General features: G+C 57.3%; 2 protein-coding genes across 3 annotated transcripts in view; one reads left to right on the forward strand and one right to left on the reverse strand.

Annotated features, from left to right (window-relative positions):
- Positions 1–3,108, forward strand: part of SLC1A7 (solute carrier family 1 member 7) — a 52,625-nt gene extending 49,517 nt beyond the window's left edge. The window contains exon 11 of the mRNA XM_040231169.1: positions 1–3,108. Within this exon, the coding sequence (XP_040087103.1) occupies positions 1–219 (219 nt within the window). The 3' untranslated portion in view covers positions 220–3,108.
- The window catches only part of PODN (podocan), a 25,165-nt gene continuing 8,810 nt past the window's right edge, over positions 1,190–17,544 (reverse strand). For both annotated transcript variants that reach the window (XM_040231163.1, XM_040231164.1), the window contains exons 3-11: positions 17,193–17,286; positions 15,603–15,667; positions 14,000–14,109; positions 12,747–12,903; positions 12,341–12,456; positions 11,142–11,799; positions 7,713–7,861; positions 6,421–6,628; positions 1,190–3,947 (exon numbers count right to left, since the gene is read on the reverse strand). In XM_040231163.1, coding sequence (XP_040087097.1) covers positions 6,448–6,628; positions 7,713–7,861; positions 11,142–11,799; positions 12,341–12,456; positions 12,747–12,903; positions 14,000–14,109; positions 15,603–15,667; positions 17,193–17,286 — 1,530 coding nt within the window. In that variant the 3' untranslated portion in view covers positions 1,190–3,947; positions 6,421–6,447. The remainder of the gene's footprint in view (positions 3,948–6,420; positions 6,629–7,712; positions 7,862–11,141; positions 11,800–12,340; positions 12,457–12,746; positions 12,904–13,999; positions 14,110–15,602; positions 15,668–17,192; positions 17,287–17,544) is intronic.

Below are 17,544 nucleotides of genomic sequence, written 5' to 3' on the forward strand. Positions count from 1 at the left end.
AAACTGCTGCCCTGTGAGACCAAGCCTGTGAGCCTCCAGGAGATCGTGGCAACCCAGCAGAATGGCTGTGTGAAGAGCGTGGCTGAGGCCGCAGAGCTGACCCTGGGCCCCTCCTGTCCCCACCACGTCCCCGTCCAGGTGGAACAGGATGAGGAACCAGCCACCACCAGTCTGGACCACTGCACCATTGAGATCAGCGAGCTTGAGACCAATGTCTGAGCCTGAGGAGCTACAGGGCCTGGGGAAGTCCTCCAGTGTTAGGGGCCAAGGGCAGGATCTCAATTCACTACTTTCCTGAGCACAAGGGTCAGGCTCACACTATCTCCCCACCCTTGAGGGTCCAGAATGGGCTCCACTTGATGGAAAGTGGAGTGTTAGAAAGGGGAAAGACTGCACGTGGGGCTCCCAGCTGGAGAGTTACAGGCAGGAGTAGCCTGAGCCCCGACTGTGATATTTCCACTGGGTTGGCCTGCGCGGGTGGCAGGCAGGGGTATGGTCCCCACTTTCTGGATCACAAAGTTGAGGCTCTGGAAGCTGAAAACACTTGCCCCAGTTCTTGGAACAAGTGATATCAGGACTAGGACTCTAGTTCAAGTCTTTCAAGCCCTGGCCACTCCCTGCCAGAGGACAGGGATGGCTGCAGGGTCAGATGCCGAGAAGGAGGCTCTGCCCCTTCCAGGAGCCCCAGAGCCACCACTGCTTTCAATTTACGAAGACATAGCACTGTCCTGGTTCTGCCCCAGCTGTGTCCCAGCCCAGGCCCGCCCCCACCCAGCCCCATAACACGTGGCCTCAGACCAACAGCTCTCCCCAAGGATGGGCCCAGCCTAAAGCCGAGACCCACTGCCTTCCACGTGCCACAGCCCATCCCATCTCCTGACCTAGCAGTTCTGTCTCATAGCACTCATCTGATGCGGAGATGAAGATGTCTTCACCAGAGCTTCAGGGCCCCTAGAAACCCCCGAGCTAGTCTCTCACTGGACAGGTGAGCCAGCCAGGACTGGGGACACAGACTCACCTGGGATGCTTCAGTCAAGCTGCCCAGATGGCCCTGGGGTCAGCCTTCTCCCCACCCCCGCCCCAAAGCCCATGTGATGAAGAGGAGTTAGATTTTCTACTCCTTTCTGTGTTTGCAAGTTCAGTGTTAACTAAATAAAGGTATTTTGTTTTTCAAATCTTGTAGGCTTAGTGACCATACCCAAACCAGCATTTCTTTATTGGGTTAATACAGGCAAAGCACAGACTTGCTTGTCTGGGCAGTCCGAGTACAGACGGGGCTGTCCAGGAAGCCGGAATGTAAACAGCCTTGTCTGCATAGCTGGAGTGTAGACAGGTCTGTCTGGGCTGTCAGTGTGTGGACGGGCCTGCCTGGGCAGCCAGAGTGTGGACGAGCCTGTCCTGGTGGCCAGAGTGAGGACAGGCCTGCTTGAGCCATTACATGAAGGAAGCAGAGCACATGCTGGGCTGCCCGGGAACCACGGTGTGGACAGACCACTCTGCTCATAGCCTGGGTTCTACAGGCAGGACCCTGAGGTCAGTCCTCACAAAAGAAACACACTTCTTCAGCCAGCCTGGCTCCCATCTGTGAATGCTTTGCTTTAAGCAGGGGATGTGCCCAAGAAGTTTTCAGACTCTCCTTCCCTTGCTCTCTTCAGCCTCACAGTGTCTCCAGGAGGCTCGCAGGGGACACAGAAGACCCACAGCCTGCTCTGGATGCACTTTGGGGAGAAGATACAGCCCCAGGGTTTTGCACCATGGAGCCCATGAAGCTGGGGGAGGGGATGGGAGAATCAGGAGGGTAATCAAGTCTTAAATATTCAGTGGAAGGACTGATGCTGAAGCTGAAGCTCCAAATACTTTGGCCACCTGGTGCGAAGAGCCGACTCATTGGAAAAGACCCTGATGCTGGGAAAGATTGAAGGCAGGAGGAGAAGGGGGCAACAGAGAATGAGATGGTAGGACGGCATCACTGACTCAATAGACATGAGTTTGAGCAAACTCCAGGAGACAGTGAAGGATGGGGAGGCCTGGCATGTTGCAGTCCATGGGGTCGCCCAGAGTCGGCTGAACAAAAACAGCCACCTGCCTCCCAGGCCCCACTCCTGAACTACCTCCATCTTCCTCCCAGAGTCATAGTCTGAAGAGTCCAGGAAGGGCCCTAGGCTCTCCTTCTCACTATAGGGCTAGAGGCTGTAGAATCCACCTTGGGAGCATCCTTCCTTCCTTAAGGCCTAATCACCTATGACAGATCAAATGTCCAGCTAACTCTTTGCATGGTGTGGCTTGCCTTACTGGCCCCCTTCCTGTGGCACATCTCTTTGAGCAATGGTGTCTGCTCCATACGGGTCAGGAAGCTGCTCTTTACTGGGCTCAACAGCAGCATGCTTACACACCTCTAGTGGTGGGGGGCCACCCCTTCCGGGGCATGTGATCCACTGTGGGGCAGCTCTGCCTGGCAGATGTTCTTCTTTGCTCTGAGCTGGGGGCTGTCTTCTGGCCCAGCTCTGGCCCCACTGGTGATGGTGACACACTGGGCTAGTCTGCCACCTCTGGGCAAGCCTGAAGGGACCAAGGCCCTGAGGTGGGTTCTGCTCCAGCTCCCAGGCCTGCCTCCAGCCCTCTTCACATCCCAGCGTCTGCTATGGGACGGACCCCATCAGTCATGCCCACACAGTGCCCAGGAGCTCTGAGCAGCCCAAAGCCTGCAGGTCCTCTACCTGGATGCTCAGCCCCTCGGGAGCACAGAGTGGGCTCACAGGCTCTGTGTGGTGGTCCCGGCCCAAGCTGTTGACCCCCACCAAGTTGAGGGGCTGCACGTGCCTCCAGGCCACCTCACCTTCACCTAAACCCTGCGTCACTGGACTTCTTTCTATGTGATGACTCTGTGGGCCCCCAGAACTGAACTCTGCGCTGACTCCTGCTGGTCAGAAGGTGCTGAAGTGCTTGGGTCCTGCCCGGCGGCCAGGCCTGAGCCCAGCACCTGGCAGGAAGCACACACAGACATGGCCACAGGCTGCCAGACAGGGGTAATGCTTTTATATTAGTTTTTCTGTAACAAGAAAAATCAGCTTTGAAGTTTTTATCATTTTTTTTCCTTAAAAAAGAATTTTAAAAAAAAGGCACCCAGAACCCCCCTCAGGCCCAAAGAATAAAAAAGTTCTCTCATCGGTGCAGCTGGGCCCTTCGCTCTTGCTCCACCTAGCCCCGCCACCTCTGCCGAGCTCCAGCCCAAGACTTCAGCAGCCTCAGACCTTCCCTCTGGCCTCAGTGGGGCTCATCCAGCAAAGCTGTGTCTGGGCCCAGCCAGGGCCTGGCAGGGAATGACTGCCCCGGCCTTGGGGAGCATGACCGGTGGGCCAAGGCAGCAGTCCTGAAGGTTCTTTTCCCCAAATGGAGAGAAAGGAAGAAAACCCAGTCTGAGTTCCAGAGGGTGCAGGCACCTGGCCGCAGACAGCATGGAGATAACTCTGTGTCTTCTCCAGGGGACAGACGGAAGGGGCAGACAGACAGACGGCGAGCTGGCCATTTCTGGCTGGGGCAAGAGCTGTTGGTGGCAGAGGCCAAGAAGAGCTATTTGCATGTGATGTGTGTGTGTGTGTGTGTGTGTGTGTGTGTGTGTGTACATGTGTCCACAGGGCAGGGAGCAGGTACCCATGAGTGCTGGGGCTGGTCAGACCCTTTGCCTCATCTGTAGGACCCAGGGACTGAGGGCAGCATTGAGTGTGGGGCCGACAGGGGAAAGTTTGGAAGACGCTGTGCAGCTGGCTATGTGTGGGTGTCTGGCTGTGGATGGACTGCAGGAAGGGGTGGGGAGGGGAGACTGCGTCCAGCCTATGTGTGGAGTGGGGCCTGGTGGGCGCTGCGCTGGAAGTGTCTGTGAGCAAGGCAGAGTGGGGGCACGCAGGGCTCAGGCATGTGCTGTAGAAAGGCTCCAGCGGTCTGTCGTCCTGCAGAACATGCGGGCAAGTCAGGGGAGGCCAAGGCAGACCTGCCCACCAAGCCCAGCTGGGGCCAAGGGGATTAGGGCTGGGGCCCTGGCAGGGTCAAGCAACTGCAGGCCCAGGGGAAAGTTGCCCTGGGAGTCCAGAGCCAGTTGGGGGGCGCCCACTGGGAGGTGCTCCTGGGGGCCTGGTATGGACTGGAAACCTCTGGACCCCTTTGGCCTCTCTTGGGGCTGCTGACTGTGGCCAATGTCCTCCAGAGGGGCAGATTCTCTCTACCCTGGGACCCACAGTGCCTTCCCGAGAGCCCCAGCACCCCCACTGAATGGCTAGTGACCCCAGTCACTGACCCCTGGCTCTGCCCAAGGACAATGCACGGAGATAAGGGGCTCTGTCTTCATGCCCCTGGGCCCAGGAGTCAAGAAAGGTGACTCCCAAGCACTGCCTCTGGGGTCACCCTCCACAATCAGGTAGCAAGCCCAGCACACTCACCCCTCTCTCTGCCATCAGCTAGACCCCTGTTCCCTCCTCCCTATGTTCTCCGCAGGATCCTCAACCCCACTCAGACCCCTCTCTGTCTCAGACCTTACTTCAATTCAACATCCTAATAGTGACCAGTGGCCCCTGGACCCCCAGCTCAGCTTACTCTGATATCTCTCCTGACCACACCTCCCCTCCTGGCTACTCCCCACCACCATGCCCACCCTCCAACCTCCTCCCCCAGGAGACCAACCCCTCCCATCTGCACCCCTTCCCTTTCCAGCCTGAGCCCCAGCATCTGCAAGGCAGCCTCTCTCTTGCCAGCACCCTCAGTTTCCTTGTTCCTTGCCTTCCTGTCTCACACTTCTGGTCAAAACTTCAGCCATGGATGGATCCAACTGGCCATCGTCTCCACACCCACCCTGGTCTGCTGAGTATCTGTTGCACACAGAAACCAGAAGGCATCGGGCAGGTGTGACTTCACATCCAGCCACGAAGCCGCTGACCTGCATGTGACTGTAGCCTCTGGAGAACTGACCCTCCTGCCCAAGCCAGTCCTTCCTCCTGCTTGCACAGGTGTGGCTACACCCAGCTCTCCTCTCCTATGCCTTTAACTCCTCCCTCAACATGGGCCCCTCTCCATTGGCATTCAGACCAGCTCTGTTGCCTAAAAAGGGCCCAGAGTGAACAGAATCCTGCCTGAGCTTCATGCATCCTTCCCACCACCAGCCTCACTCATCTCTTCACAATCAAACTTCTCGACAGACTTGTCTATAATCCCTGAACCCTCTCCTTTCCAGCCACTTTCTCCACCCTCTTTGCCCCTGAAACTGCTCCCTACAAGGTCACGGTGACCTCCCTGTAGATAAGTCCAGTGGGTCCGTGGCCATGCTCAGCTCCATAAGTCTCTCAGTTGTGCTCACACAGCTGATTCCTTCCACTTCCTGTGCATGGATGCATAACAGGCATGCATGTGTATATATGTGTGTGCACATGTGCACACAAGGTCATATGTGCCTGGGGCAGCATGTGTGTATGTATACTCACAGGCATGCACACATGAGTATATATAATGGTGTGCTTGTCCTGCATCTGTGAATACACAATAAAGTACATGCCAGTGTGTCTGTGTGTGCACATGTGCGGTGTGTGTTTGAGTGTCTGTTTTGTGCATCTGTGTGCATGCTTAGGTGAGTGTGAGTGTGTGCACGTGGGGCACTGTGTGCGTGTGTGATGGCTCTCTGTCCTGGGCTATCTGCAGCTCTGCCTCCGTCCCCTGGTGCTCTGTCCCCTTCCTCCCGCCGCTCCCCTCCAGCTGGCAATCCCCTGCCCTCCTCTCTCCCTGGAGAGTTCCTCCAGCCTCTTGAGACCTCAGGGACTGTTTCAAGGCCTATGATTCCTGGACCTCCCTCTCCAGCCAGATCTCACTCTGGAGCCCCAGATCCAAATAGCCAGTCCACCCTGGGCAGCTCCCCAGTGCCCTCCAAACTCACCATTCCCCTCACCAGACCTGTTCCTCCTAGTATTATCATTCACCTGGAATTCCAGGCTAGAACTGGGATCTTGTCTTCTCCCTCACCCAATGTCCAGAAGGACTAGCTGGGCCCCTCAAGTCTGCACCTCCAGACCTCCTTTTGGCCCATCTGTTTGTCTGCATCCTCACTCCCCATCTCCAGCATCTCTGGCTTGGGTTGCAGCAGTAGCCTCCTTGTGGGCCCCCATATCCATCCCCTGCTTCCTCCGTCCCAGTCCCTGGGTGTGTCCCATCAGGGACGCATCGCTGTGGATGGAGGCCCTGGCACGGGCCCAGCCTCCCGCTGGCATGCTGTCATCCCCAACCTCACACCCAGGGCCTGAGCACACTGAGAGCTCTAACAGATTTGCAAAATGAACAATGAAGCAGGGTACAGAGGGTGGAGAATGGGCAGAAAGACTCTAGACTGGGGTCAGGGGCAGGAATGTGGTGCAGCAGGCTAGGGAGCCCACACAGACCACCCACCTGTGTCAGATCCCGTCCACCCAGTCACTATCGCCGTTCCTCTTCCTCCTCGTCGTCATCCTCCTCCTCCTCCTCTTCCTTCTCCAACCGGCCCCGGTCCTTGGAAACGTCACCAAACTCAAAGTTGCCCTCTATGTCCAAGACCTGCAGGTGCTTCAGCTTCCGGAAGGCACTCTCCACCACGGAGCCCACGGCCAGCTTGTTAAACCTGTGCAGGGCACCCACGTGAAGTCTGTGCCATTAGCTGAACAGTGTCCCCACAGTGACCCAGTCCAGAAGGGGGGTGGAAGGGACAGGCCATCCAGGAAGACAGGCAGCAAGCACAAAAGAAGGGGGCTTAGGAGTCCAGGCCATCACAGGGAGCTCAAGGTATTCTGTGTGGCTACTGCAGCAGGGAAGGGTGACCCTGTACAGAGGAGAGAAGGCCTCCACCGTACATGCTCTTACTATGATCTGAGGGTGGGTGGCAGACACAGGTAAGTCCTCCCTGCCTGCCCATTGGCATTAACCTGGAGGTCTGAGGATGCTCTGTGGCCAGCCTGAAGTCACCTTGGTGCTGGGTGTAGAGGGGCACAGGAAAGGCCAGGGCCACAGTGGGTTGGGGACACATGTTTGGGAAGAGGAAGGCTGGGCTCTGATCTCAGGCCCCCTCAACTCTCTGTACCTTAGTCTCCTGCAGGAGCCGAGGCATAGGTCACACTGCACCCTGATGTCACCCAGCCTGAGCCTTCTGGGCCACAAAGCCCCTGGGAGTGCACATGCTGCCTTTCTCTGATCTGTCTGGCTTGGAGGGGGGATGGTGGGAAGAACCACTCTGGTTCTGCTCTCCTTGGGGAGCTGGGTCCCCTGAATCATCCTAAACCCCCAGAACCCAGCGATGACCTGATCATCTGCTATCCTGGGTCTGAGGCCCAGGCCCAGCCTGTCTGGCTGTGGACATAGCAGTCACCTGTGCTTTCTGGGCCTCAGCTTTCCCAGCTGTAAATTGGGGAGATGCTCTCTGTGGTCCCTTCCTGCCATAGGAACATCAGGAATGCCCACAAGTTCTGCTTTTTAAAGTTTCCAAAGCCCTTTCACAAACCAGTGAACCTCACCAGGCCTGACCAGGACTGTCTCTACCCTTGAGAGCTAAGGGAACAGGAGCTCACTGGGGCTCTGTGATGTAACCAGGGCTCTGCTCAATGGAAGCACTGCTTCAAGCACTGACCTCTACCTGTGAGTGGTTCCCATGGGCCCTGACCCCTCTGCTGGAGCTGGGCAGCCCCCTGAGGGGCAGGGGCAGGGCCTCCTACCTGAGAAAAATCCCTTTGAGGTTGGGTGTGGCGTCAAAGGCATTGGCGGGCACGGCACTAATCTTGTTATTCTGCAGGTACAGGTACTCCAGCGACTCTGGGAGCCCCCCGGGGATCTCTGTGAGCTGATTCCCAGCAATGTCGAGCAGCTGCAGGGGTGAGCAGGGCAGATACAACACTTGACAGCTTGCCAAGCTCCCACTGACCCGGAGCATTCAAATCTCATAATCCCATGAGGCGGGCTCTATAACTATCCCCATTTCCAGACGGGAAAACAGAGGCTCGGAGAGGTTCAGAGATCCATTGCAGGCCATAGGGCCCGCAGAGGCTGGAAGCCGGGGCTTGTGACTCCGAATCCTTGTTCTAATTGGCGTCTAGCCTACCTTGCTCCTTCCACCCGGCCATATGAATTCACGGCCACAGTGTCTGGGTGCTAAAGGCCGTCCTCCTTAACATACCTGTCACCTCCCTGAGACTAAAGACCCAGAAGGGCAAGGACTAGGTGTCCTCCAGTCTAAATCGCAACCCAGCTTTGTCAGATGAGGATGGGGGCGGGGCTGCCCCTTTGTGGACCTCAGGGACATGTGGACAGGGGCCAAGGGCCAGGATCCAAGGGCCACGGTGACCCTGGCGTGGCAACCAGGCCCCAGGCTGGTCAGTGTCAGACCCACCACAGGCCTAGAGTCCAGGAAGCACGTGGCCAGGGAAATGGGGTGGTTTTCCCAGGGAGCAGAGCACAGCTGCCACAGGAAGGAGACCTGGACGTGCCCGGGCCTGGCTCACTGCCTGCACCTCGGGCTGTCAGCACCCTTAACCTGATACACACCTGTGTAGCCACGGGTGGGCTTCCATCATCTCAAGCCCCCTCCTTACGCTGACAGGCTGGGGCTCAGGGCCAGGGAACGGGGGGCCATAAATCCAGATTCCAGATTCAGGGAAGCACACGATTCAGGCACCCTAGGGAGCCTCCCTGTTACCTTCTCTACCAGCAGGGCTCCCTGCTCCCCATTGGGTTCCTTCCACATGGATCCAGGCCTTCCTCATTCATTCTAGACCTCCTCAGTGCCCGTGGCCAACGGGGACGTGGAATCCCCGAGACACTTCCTCTGTGCTGGGAAGCCAGGCTGGCAGGGGAGATGGTCCCAACACTGGCAATGACGGCAGCGGAAGGGGGCTGAGATAAGGAGGCTGGGGAGGGGCCCAACCCAGCCCAGTCAGGGTCGGGGGAGCAGCCAACACAGGTGGGCGCTCTGGAGCAGTGAGAGCAGCTGCTTGAACAAAGATCCCACAGGCTGAGGAAGGTCTTCACCAAATACCCAACTCCTGACTGGACTCACCCAGACAGCCATTTAACCTGCCCATCGTTGGTGGCTTCCTGGAGGAGGTGACAACTGAGCTGAGTCCTAGGTATATGATAAGCTCTAGGAGGGCAGTGCGGAGAAGGCAATGGCACCCCACTCCAGTACTCTTGCCTGGAAAATCCCATGGGTAGAGGAGCCTGGTGGGCTGCAGAAAATGGGGTCATGAAGTCGGACATGACTGAGCAACTTCACTTTCACTTTTCACTTGCATGCATTGGAGAAGGAAATGGCAACCCACTCCAGTATTCTTGCCTGGAGAATCCCAGGGACGGGGGAGCCTGGTGGGCTGCCGTCTATGGGGTCACACAGAGCCGGACACGACTGAAGCGACTTAGCAGCAGCAGCAGCAGCAGTGACTCTGGATCTGTCTTATTCCCCTCTAGGTCCTCATTTCTAGAACTGGGTCTGCATGTGGTGAGGGTTCGGTATCAGCTTGTAGAATGAATGAGTGAGTAGGTGTCACTGGCCTTCCGGCAGAAGGGACAGTGAAAACAAAGTCCAGGGCATCTGGGAAACCAAGAAGCTCAGCTGGGAGCAGAGGCAGACCAGGCGCTGAAGGTCACAGCCAGGATTCTCGTCTGGGTTCTAAAGGGGAGCCACAGAAGGGTTCTGGGTGGGTATACAGTGAGCATGTTTGTTTGTTTGTTTGTTTTCAAGATACCTGCTGATTGCATGTGGAATATAGGAGTGAAACGCTCCTAGGAAGCTGAGGTCCAGGAAGAAATGGGGGTGACTTGATCTTCTGATATGACCAGTAGGATGGAGAGAAGTGGAGAGATGGGGAGATGTCATGATAGAGTGGGCAGGTTCAGTAACAATGGGCAGTGGGGGTCAGACGGTATGGAAAAAGGGGTGGCAGGGCAGCATCCACATTTCCTGTGGACACCCAGGTGGGTGTCACCCCCTTCAGCAAGTTAGCCAATGCAGCAGGAGGAGCCGGTGTGGAGGAGAGGGCAATGGGGCTGGGGCCCCTTAAGAAGTGGCACAAGAGAGACTGGCACAGGTGGCTGGACCCTGGTGTCTGACGCGCAGCTGGGCTCTCTGGGTGGGGGAGACCCTGGCTGCTCCTGGAGGACCAGCCGCCTCCCACCACTCACCCTCGGGGCTCAGCCCCACCTCCCTGCCTCCCACCCTCAGGGCCTCTCCCCTGCACTCCCCTCAGACATCCCCACCCTGACAGCTCCCCTGACAAGCATGTACTGTGTGCCTCCCACAACCAGGGCCCTGGTCCAGCAGTGAACACAACAGACTAAAACGCCTGCGCCTTGTTCTAGCAGGAAGAGCGGAAAACAAACAAGTAAACAGATGACCTACTGTCGGAGGGAAGAGGTTATGAAGAAAAACAAAGCAGAGGAAGGTGGCAGGCAGTGAAGGAAGACCTCCCAAAGAGGAGATATTTGAGCAGAGCCTTGCGAAAAAGGGCAGAGCAAGGCCTGAGGACATTTGGGAGAGGGGGCCTGGTAAAACAGCAGAGCCTCCCAGGTTCCTTAATGAAGTTCCCTTTCAGCCCTACACTGGGTCAGGAGGCTTCGCTTGTAACCAAGGAGGCTCAGTTCGCATGGCCACACAGCCCTCCTGTCTCAGTCCCAGAAGCCCCAAGTTCACTCCTCTAGACTCTGCAGCCTGGTGAGGTTAGCCCACCTCGGGCACCTGCCAGCCTCCCCTCCCCCAAGCTCAGCCTTCTCCAGGCACCTATCCTATGCCCACAGGTGGGTGAGCTCTGCTTTCTCATGCTACCTGAACTGTCCCTGTCCTTCAGTCCTCCTGGACAATGAGCCCCCACCTGCAGCCATGACCTCCCCTTGTCCCTATGGGGTTCCTCAAGCCTGTCCCTGCAGGTGGAAAGCTCTGCCTTGCCTGCCAGCTGAACTCTGCCCTGCACTGCTGTACCATGAGCCTAGACACTTGGCATGGCCCAGGCTCCATACCCTAATGCCCAGGCTGCCCAGCAGGCCCTTCTCTAGAGGCCCTGCCTGCCTGCTCCCCGCTCACCCGGGCCCAGCAGATGGGTGGGCTCAGGGGAGCCCGACCAGTAGTACCCTGTATGGGCACGGCCCTGGCCCCTTACCTGCAGACCCGAGAGGTCGGTCCAGGCACGGGGTCCCAGGGCCCGGTTGCGCAGCCGGTTGCTGGTGAGGTAGAGCTCTCGCAGCTGGGCCATACCGGCCAGCGCCCCACGCGCCAGGGCGACCAGCTCATTGCGCTTGATCTTCAGCACGTGCACGTTGCGTGGCAGCCCAGGCGGCAGGGTGTGCAGCCGGTTGCCGGAAAGGTCCAGCGAGCGCAGCAGACGCAGCTTGCGGAAGGCGTCGCGGTGCACCTGCGGGCTGGTGATGCGGTTGTAGCTGAGGTTGAGCTCCTCCAGGTAGTAGGTGGTGGCAAAGTCGTCGCGGCCGATGCCGGTGATCTGGTTGTGCAGGATCATGAGGGTGCGCACGCGGCGGGGCAGGCCGCTGGGCACGCGCTCCAGCGCGTTGTTGTACAGGTGCACCGTGTGCAGCCGCTTGAGGCCCTGGAAGGCCCGCGGGTGGATGCCCTGCGCGCGCAGCCGGTTGCTGTGCAGCAGCAGGTACTCGAGGCTGCGGATGGGAGTCAGCACGCCTGCGCCCACACTCCGGATGGCGTTCTTCTCCAGGTGCAGCAGCACCAGGCTGCGCGGCAGCCCCGCCGGGACCCGCGACAGGTTGTTGCTGGACAGATCCAGGTACTCCAGGCTGGAGAGCTTCCTGGAGGGAAGTGGGGGGGTTAAGTCGGTGGGCAGGAGCCCACGTGGCACTTGTTTCCAACATTACTCCCAAGGGAGGTGGCAGGAGACTTCCCTCTAACTCATCCCAGCTCTGCCACTAGCTGACTGGGGAACTCAGTCCTCCCCCAGCCTCTCAGTGGCTTGACTCAATGATACACTGATGAAAGAAGGATCTAGCATGGTTTCTGACACAGGATTTGTTTGAAGACTGACTGTTTAAAGCCTTTTGTCCTTTTAGGCTACCCTGGGCTTGAAAATAGATCTGCCTTCAACAAGAATGCTTGAGTTTCTACTTTGCACCAAGAAGCCAGCCTCTGCAAACACTTCCTTGCCTTACTAGAATTTGGGCAGGACTTACACAGCGCTATTCTTTGCGACAGAAGTGTCAGCAAAGGCATAAGCCTTAAAGTTCCTTCTCCGAGAAAACTGGCCAGGGGCAGGTGGGCAAGGACCTGGCCAGGTGAGCCCTGGTAGGGGCCTCCTGAGCACAGAGCTCATACGGAGGCCAGGAAGGGGCTCACCAGAAGGTCTCATTGTCTAGGCCCTCATCAGTCAGGTGGTTGTTCTGCAGGTACAGCTCACGCAGGTTGCTCAGCTCGCTGAAGGCACCTGGTGGGATCTTCTCCAGCTTGTTGTTCTGAGAGATGGGAGAGTGGGAAAGGGGGCATGAGGGATGGCCAAGGGGCAAGGACACAGCCTTGAGATGAGATATGGAGAGGGGTCTGGGGGAGCCATGGGGAGAGGGCCCAGGCCTAAAGGACTCAGTGTGGGGCTGACGGCCAGGTGTCTGGGTCTTTATCTGCTTCTCTGCAGTGGATTCTGTGCCCCCCAGCTCGTGCCAGGGCCCGCAGCCTCACGGCTGTGCCCATGTGGGCCTGGGCTCTCCCCCTGCTCGGGTAGTGCTCCTCCCTGCCCTCTCCCTCCCACCTTGAGGTGCAGTTTGTAGAGGGCGGGTGGCAAGTGCTTGGGTACATGGCGCAGGAAGTTGCTGGACAGGATGAGGATCTCAACATTGCTGGAGCCATTGAACATGTTGTCCGGCAGCCCGGCGTCCGCCAGCTTGTTGTTGTGCAGATACACAGACCTGGGGGCGAGGCTCAGGTTGTCCCTCAACCATCCCCACACCAGCTCACCTGGTGAGCCTCCAGACCTTGCTCAGGTTGGGCCTGTGGCCCAGGGCACCCTCTTCCCATCTCAACAACCTCAGACTCCACCAAATCCAGTTCCCCCTACATAGCCGAGGGGATGAAGGAACCACCCCACAAGTTAGTGGAAGAAAAAGACTTCCCGATCCCCAGTCCCTGCTTCTCCATAACCTTCACGGTTCTCACTTGTTCCCCAAGTGTTGCAGCCCTGGAGTCCCTGCCTGTCCACACAGCTGGCTCTGAGCTCTGTGGGACCGCTCGAGAATGGAGCCTGTCCCTGTCACCTCTTTGTCCCCAGTGCCCAGCACAGAATCTGGGTTCAGAGGAGATGACCCCTCATTCATTCAGCAAGCATACAGTAAGTGTCCCTATGTGCCAGGACTGTTCCAGATTCTAAAGATACAGCAGTGGACAGAACCAACAAGTCCCTGCCCTCGTGGAGCTAACATACTACAAGGAGAGAAGACAACGAATAAGAGAAGTTCATAGGCAATGCAGTTCATCCTTGCTGTATGGCCTCTCTTGGGCCTCAGTCTCCTCATCTGTGGGACAGAGCCATACACAGCAGCACTGGCTTCTCTGGGGAATGGAGAGAATCGAGGTGACAGATTCAGGGACAGAGTGGCATCTGAGGCTGTCAGCACCTTCTCCTCCCCAGCACCCCACCCCCACCCCCGCTCACATACCTGTGCTGTGGGGCCTCACCCAGAGCAGCTCTGCCTATTGGAAGAGGCTTTCCTTCCCGGGGGCTAGGCAAGGAGGGAAATACCCTCACCTGCTCCCCACAGTTCCCCAGACACCACCCTCTGTCCTCACCTCTGGACTGACTGCTTCTCCTCCTTTAGGGGTCAGCCCTCCAGACCCTGTGCCCCTGCAGCCCTGGGTGTCTGTCACCTCAGCCCTGAGCATGGGGCATCATGCACTGTCCGTCCCTCTTCTCTGGGTTGCCTGTACCCCACTCTGGGCCTGCAGCCTCTGCCTCAGCTTCCTCCCCTTTCCCCAACCTAAGCCCAGGGTCCCCCTCTGACCTCTGACCTCAAGTTTGGCTTCTGACCAAAGGTGAGCCCGTAGATCTTAGTGAGATAGTTGGCAGCGAAGTCCACACTGATCAGGGCATTTGGCAGGAAGCGGGGTGCCAAGGTCAGCTGGAAAGGGAAGAGTTGGGGTAGAAAGACCAGTGGAGGGTGAGAGGCCAGCATGGAGTCACACTGCCTGCTGCTCATCTGAGCCCCTTCAGTTTGTCTCCTCTCCGTGACTAGAGCCATCTTTCTAAAGTTCCCAATAAAAAAACCAGAACCTCCATGGCTCCCCATAGTCCTGAGCTTGCCATTTAAATCTCTCCATCTTGTCCCCTGCCCTGCCCATTCTCCTGGCCTCATCCCTCACTGCCCCCTGACACTGGCCCTCTGTGCAGGCACAGTGAGCACCCATGTTTCTTCAGCCCCAGTCCACGGTATCCACCCTTCATTTATTCGACAGTACTCCCTGAAATCCGCAATATACAGGCAGAGTTCCAGGCCCTGGACATGTCCTAGGGAACAAGACACAGATCCCTGCCCACACCACCCACACCAGAAGCTTACATCCTAGTGGAGAAGATGATACACAAGGAATAAAAGCTTCAAGAGTGATCACTGCTGTGCTGGGAATTCAAACAGACTGGAGACGATGAACGTCTAAAGGACAGTGAGTAGAGGCCCATGTTGGGGGGATCCGCCAGGTTCTGGGGGTGGGAGCCAGTGGGGAGATGAGTTAAGAAAGCCAGGAGGGCCGGGGACACAGGTCAGCAGGCCTCAAGGAGACGTGTGGGTGTCTTCCTGGGCAGAGGGTGAAGCCGTTGGGAGGGTTTTAAGTGGGGAGGGGACAGTATAGAGCTAGGGTGGGGCAAGATTTTGAAAAGCCCCTCTGGCTGCTCTGAGGAGAAGGGCCACAGAGGAGAAGGTGGGTTGTCCTGTGCTGGTGGGCAGCACAGGAAGTTGGGGAGCTGTAGAGAGAGCAGACGTGGCTGAGTGCTCCTGGACCCATGGCTCTGACCAGTGGCGTTGCAGGTGGTTGGAGATGCCCCTTCCAGAGATGGGGCGCGGGTAGTTCTATTTCCATCAAACATCCAGGGAAGATGCTGAGGAGGCAGCTGGATCTTTGAGTCTCCCATGGGAGTAGAGGAAAGCCTGGAGACTACCTCTGGACATGGCCTTGATGTAGATGGGTGTTATAGACCAAGGAGGAGATAGTCACCTTAGGAGTGTAGACAGAAGGGCCAGGACAGAGCCCTGGGATGGCTCGAATATTGCGAGGCTGAGTGCCTTTGTACCTTCACTCATGCTGTCCCTTTTACGGCAGCGCCCTCCCCCTTGAGGCCTCTGGTTGCAATCCCGTTACCCTTCATGGCCCTCCAAGTGCGGTCCCTCCAGGAAGCCCTCCAATGCCCCCTCCCCGTGGGGATGAGCTCTCAGCCCACTACACCGATGCAGGCCTTGGCCTCAGTCATCATCTGACCACTCTGAAGCCCTGTGTTAAAGTGCGGGGTCTGGACTGTGTCCGAGCACCAGTAGGAACCCAGCAGCTGGCCCAAAAGAGGCCCTGGTGAAAGTCCCCTGAGCTCAGCCCCAGACGCCCTGCCCTGCTGCGGGCCCCTCACCTTGTTATTGGCCAGGTACAGGTAATTGAGGTTGGTCAGGTGCTCAAATGCCTCCTCCGGGAGCCCTTCAAAGGACAGGCATCGGTCAGAGCCCTGGGTGAAGGAGACGCTAGGGGAGCACTGAGCACTGACCACCCCACACCCACCCCGCCTGCCAGGCCAGGGCGGCCCTACCGGGGCACACGTGGCTCTGGCCCTACACAGCCAGTCCCGACAGGCCTGCCCAGTGCCACCCCACCCCCAGCCCTGCTCTCAGAGGCTCAGGCTCAGAGGAGCAGATGGCAAGCGTCCGCTGAGAGATGGCTGATCCTTCACCTTCTCAGGGCAGCCTGGGTAGGCATGGGCACCCAAAAGATCAGGCCACAGGGCAGAGGAGCTGCCAAGAAGGAGTGTGCCCCTGGGGACAGCTCCAGAGGGTCAGAGAGAATCTTCACACCCAGCCCCAGGCAGGGTAGGGCAGGGCGATGGCTTCTGAGCCCCCTCTCACCCCCGCCCTGCACCTGGCCCTCTCCTGCCCCATCTGGCAGATGTGCTGTCAGAAGCCGGCTGTCACCGGGAGCCCAGCCAGGATGGCCCTTCTCCAGTCCTGAGGTCGGCCTCTGACACTCGGTTCTGAGCTCCCAGACCCTCAGATGCTGGGACTCACCCAAGTATCTAACAAGAGGGAACAGTTACATAAACTGCGCGGCATCCCTCTGTGGAATACCCTGTGTCAAATAATGGCTGTGGAGAGTTTTCAGCAACATGAAAAATGCTGCTGAGCTAACTGCTTAGTGAAACAAAGCAATTATAACAGTTATAGTATCGATACTATAAGTACAGCTATGAATTAAAAACACAAACCAAAAGGACTGGATTGGATTGTGGTGATGGCTGTACAACATATAAACTTATAAAAACTCATCAGATTATACCTTTAAGTTGGATAAACTTTATGGTGTATAAATTATGCTTTTTTAATGGAAAGAAATAAACCAAAATGTCAATAGTGATGAACTTCATGTGGCTCAGCTGATAAAGAATCCACCTGAAATGCAGGAGACCTGGGTTCAATCCCTGGGTAGAGAAGATCCCCTGGAGAAGGGAAAGGCTACCCACTCCAGTATTCTGGTCTGGAGAATTCCATGGACTGTATAGTCCATGGAGTTGCAGAGTCAGACACGACTGAGCGACCTTCACTTTCACTTTTCAGGTGGCAGTGGCAGGATAATGAGTGGGTTTTTTTGTATTCTAATTTCTATATTTCCAAATTTTCTACTATAATTAAAAACTATTTTCATCACCAGAAAAAAAAAAAACTTTTAAAATTTCAGGATTCTACACGCTTTGATTCTAAAGGCCTTCTGTGATTCCTCAGACACTGGAGTCTGAGCTGCTCTGAAGCCTCTCCTTTGATCAGACCACCCGGTCTCAGAAACACCCAGCGGTGGCTGTTAGGCAACCACAGGGAGCATCTGCCATGGATCTGGAGGGCAGACCACCCCAGGCCTGCTCTTTCCCACATGCCAGGGTCTGCAGGGCGGGCCTTTCCCCATAGGCACCTAGGTTCCTGCCTGGGGTCCCAGCCCCCAGCCCTGGGCGATCCCTCACCTCGGGAAGTCAGGCGGTTGTTCTGGAGGTTCAGTGTCTCCAGCCGATGCAGTCGGGAGAGCTCTCTGGGGTAGATCTTCTCCAGCTGGTTGTTCTAGGGGGGAGATGTGGGGACGGTGAGGAGGCAACACAAGAGGGCGCCCAGGGCTCCTGCCCCATTAGAGGCCTGCACCCACCGCAGTACGTTCCCAGGAGCCAGTTCCTCTATTGGGCCCCTCCGTTGGGATTCTGCCCCACGGTGGACAGACCCTGGGGACTGGCTCTGAGCCAGGCCCAGGTGCGAGTGTTGCAGGCACAGCAGTAACCACAGCAGAGGTGTGGCCCCCCGTCTAAGAGTGCAGGCGTACACACA

This window comes from Oryx dammah, unplaced genomic scaffold, assembly GCF_014754425.2.
Source record: "Oryx dammah isolate SB20612 unplaced genomic scaffold, SCBI_Odam_1.1 HiC_scaffold_28, whole genome shotgun sequence".
NCBI classification, from domain to species: domain Eukaryota; kingdom Metazoa; phylum Chordata; class Mammalia; order Artiodactyla; family Bovidae; genus Oryx; species Oryx dammah.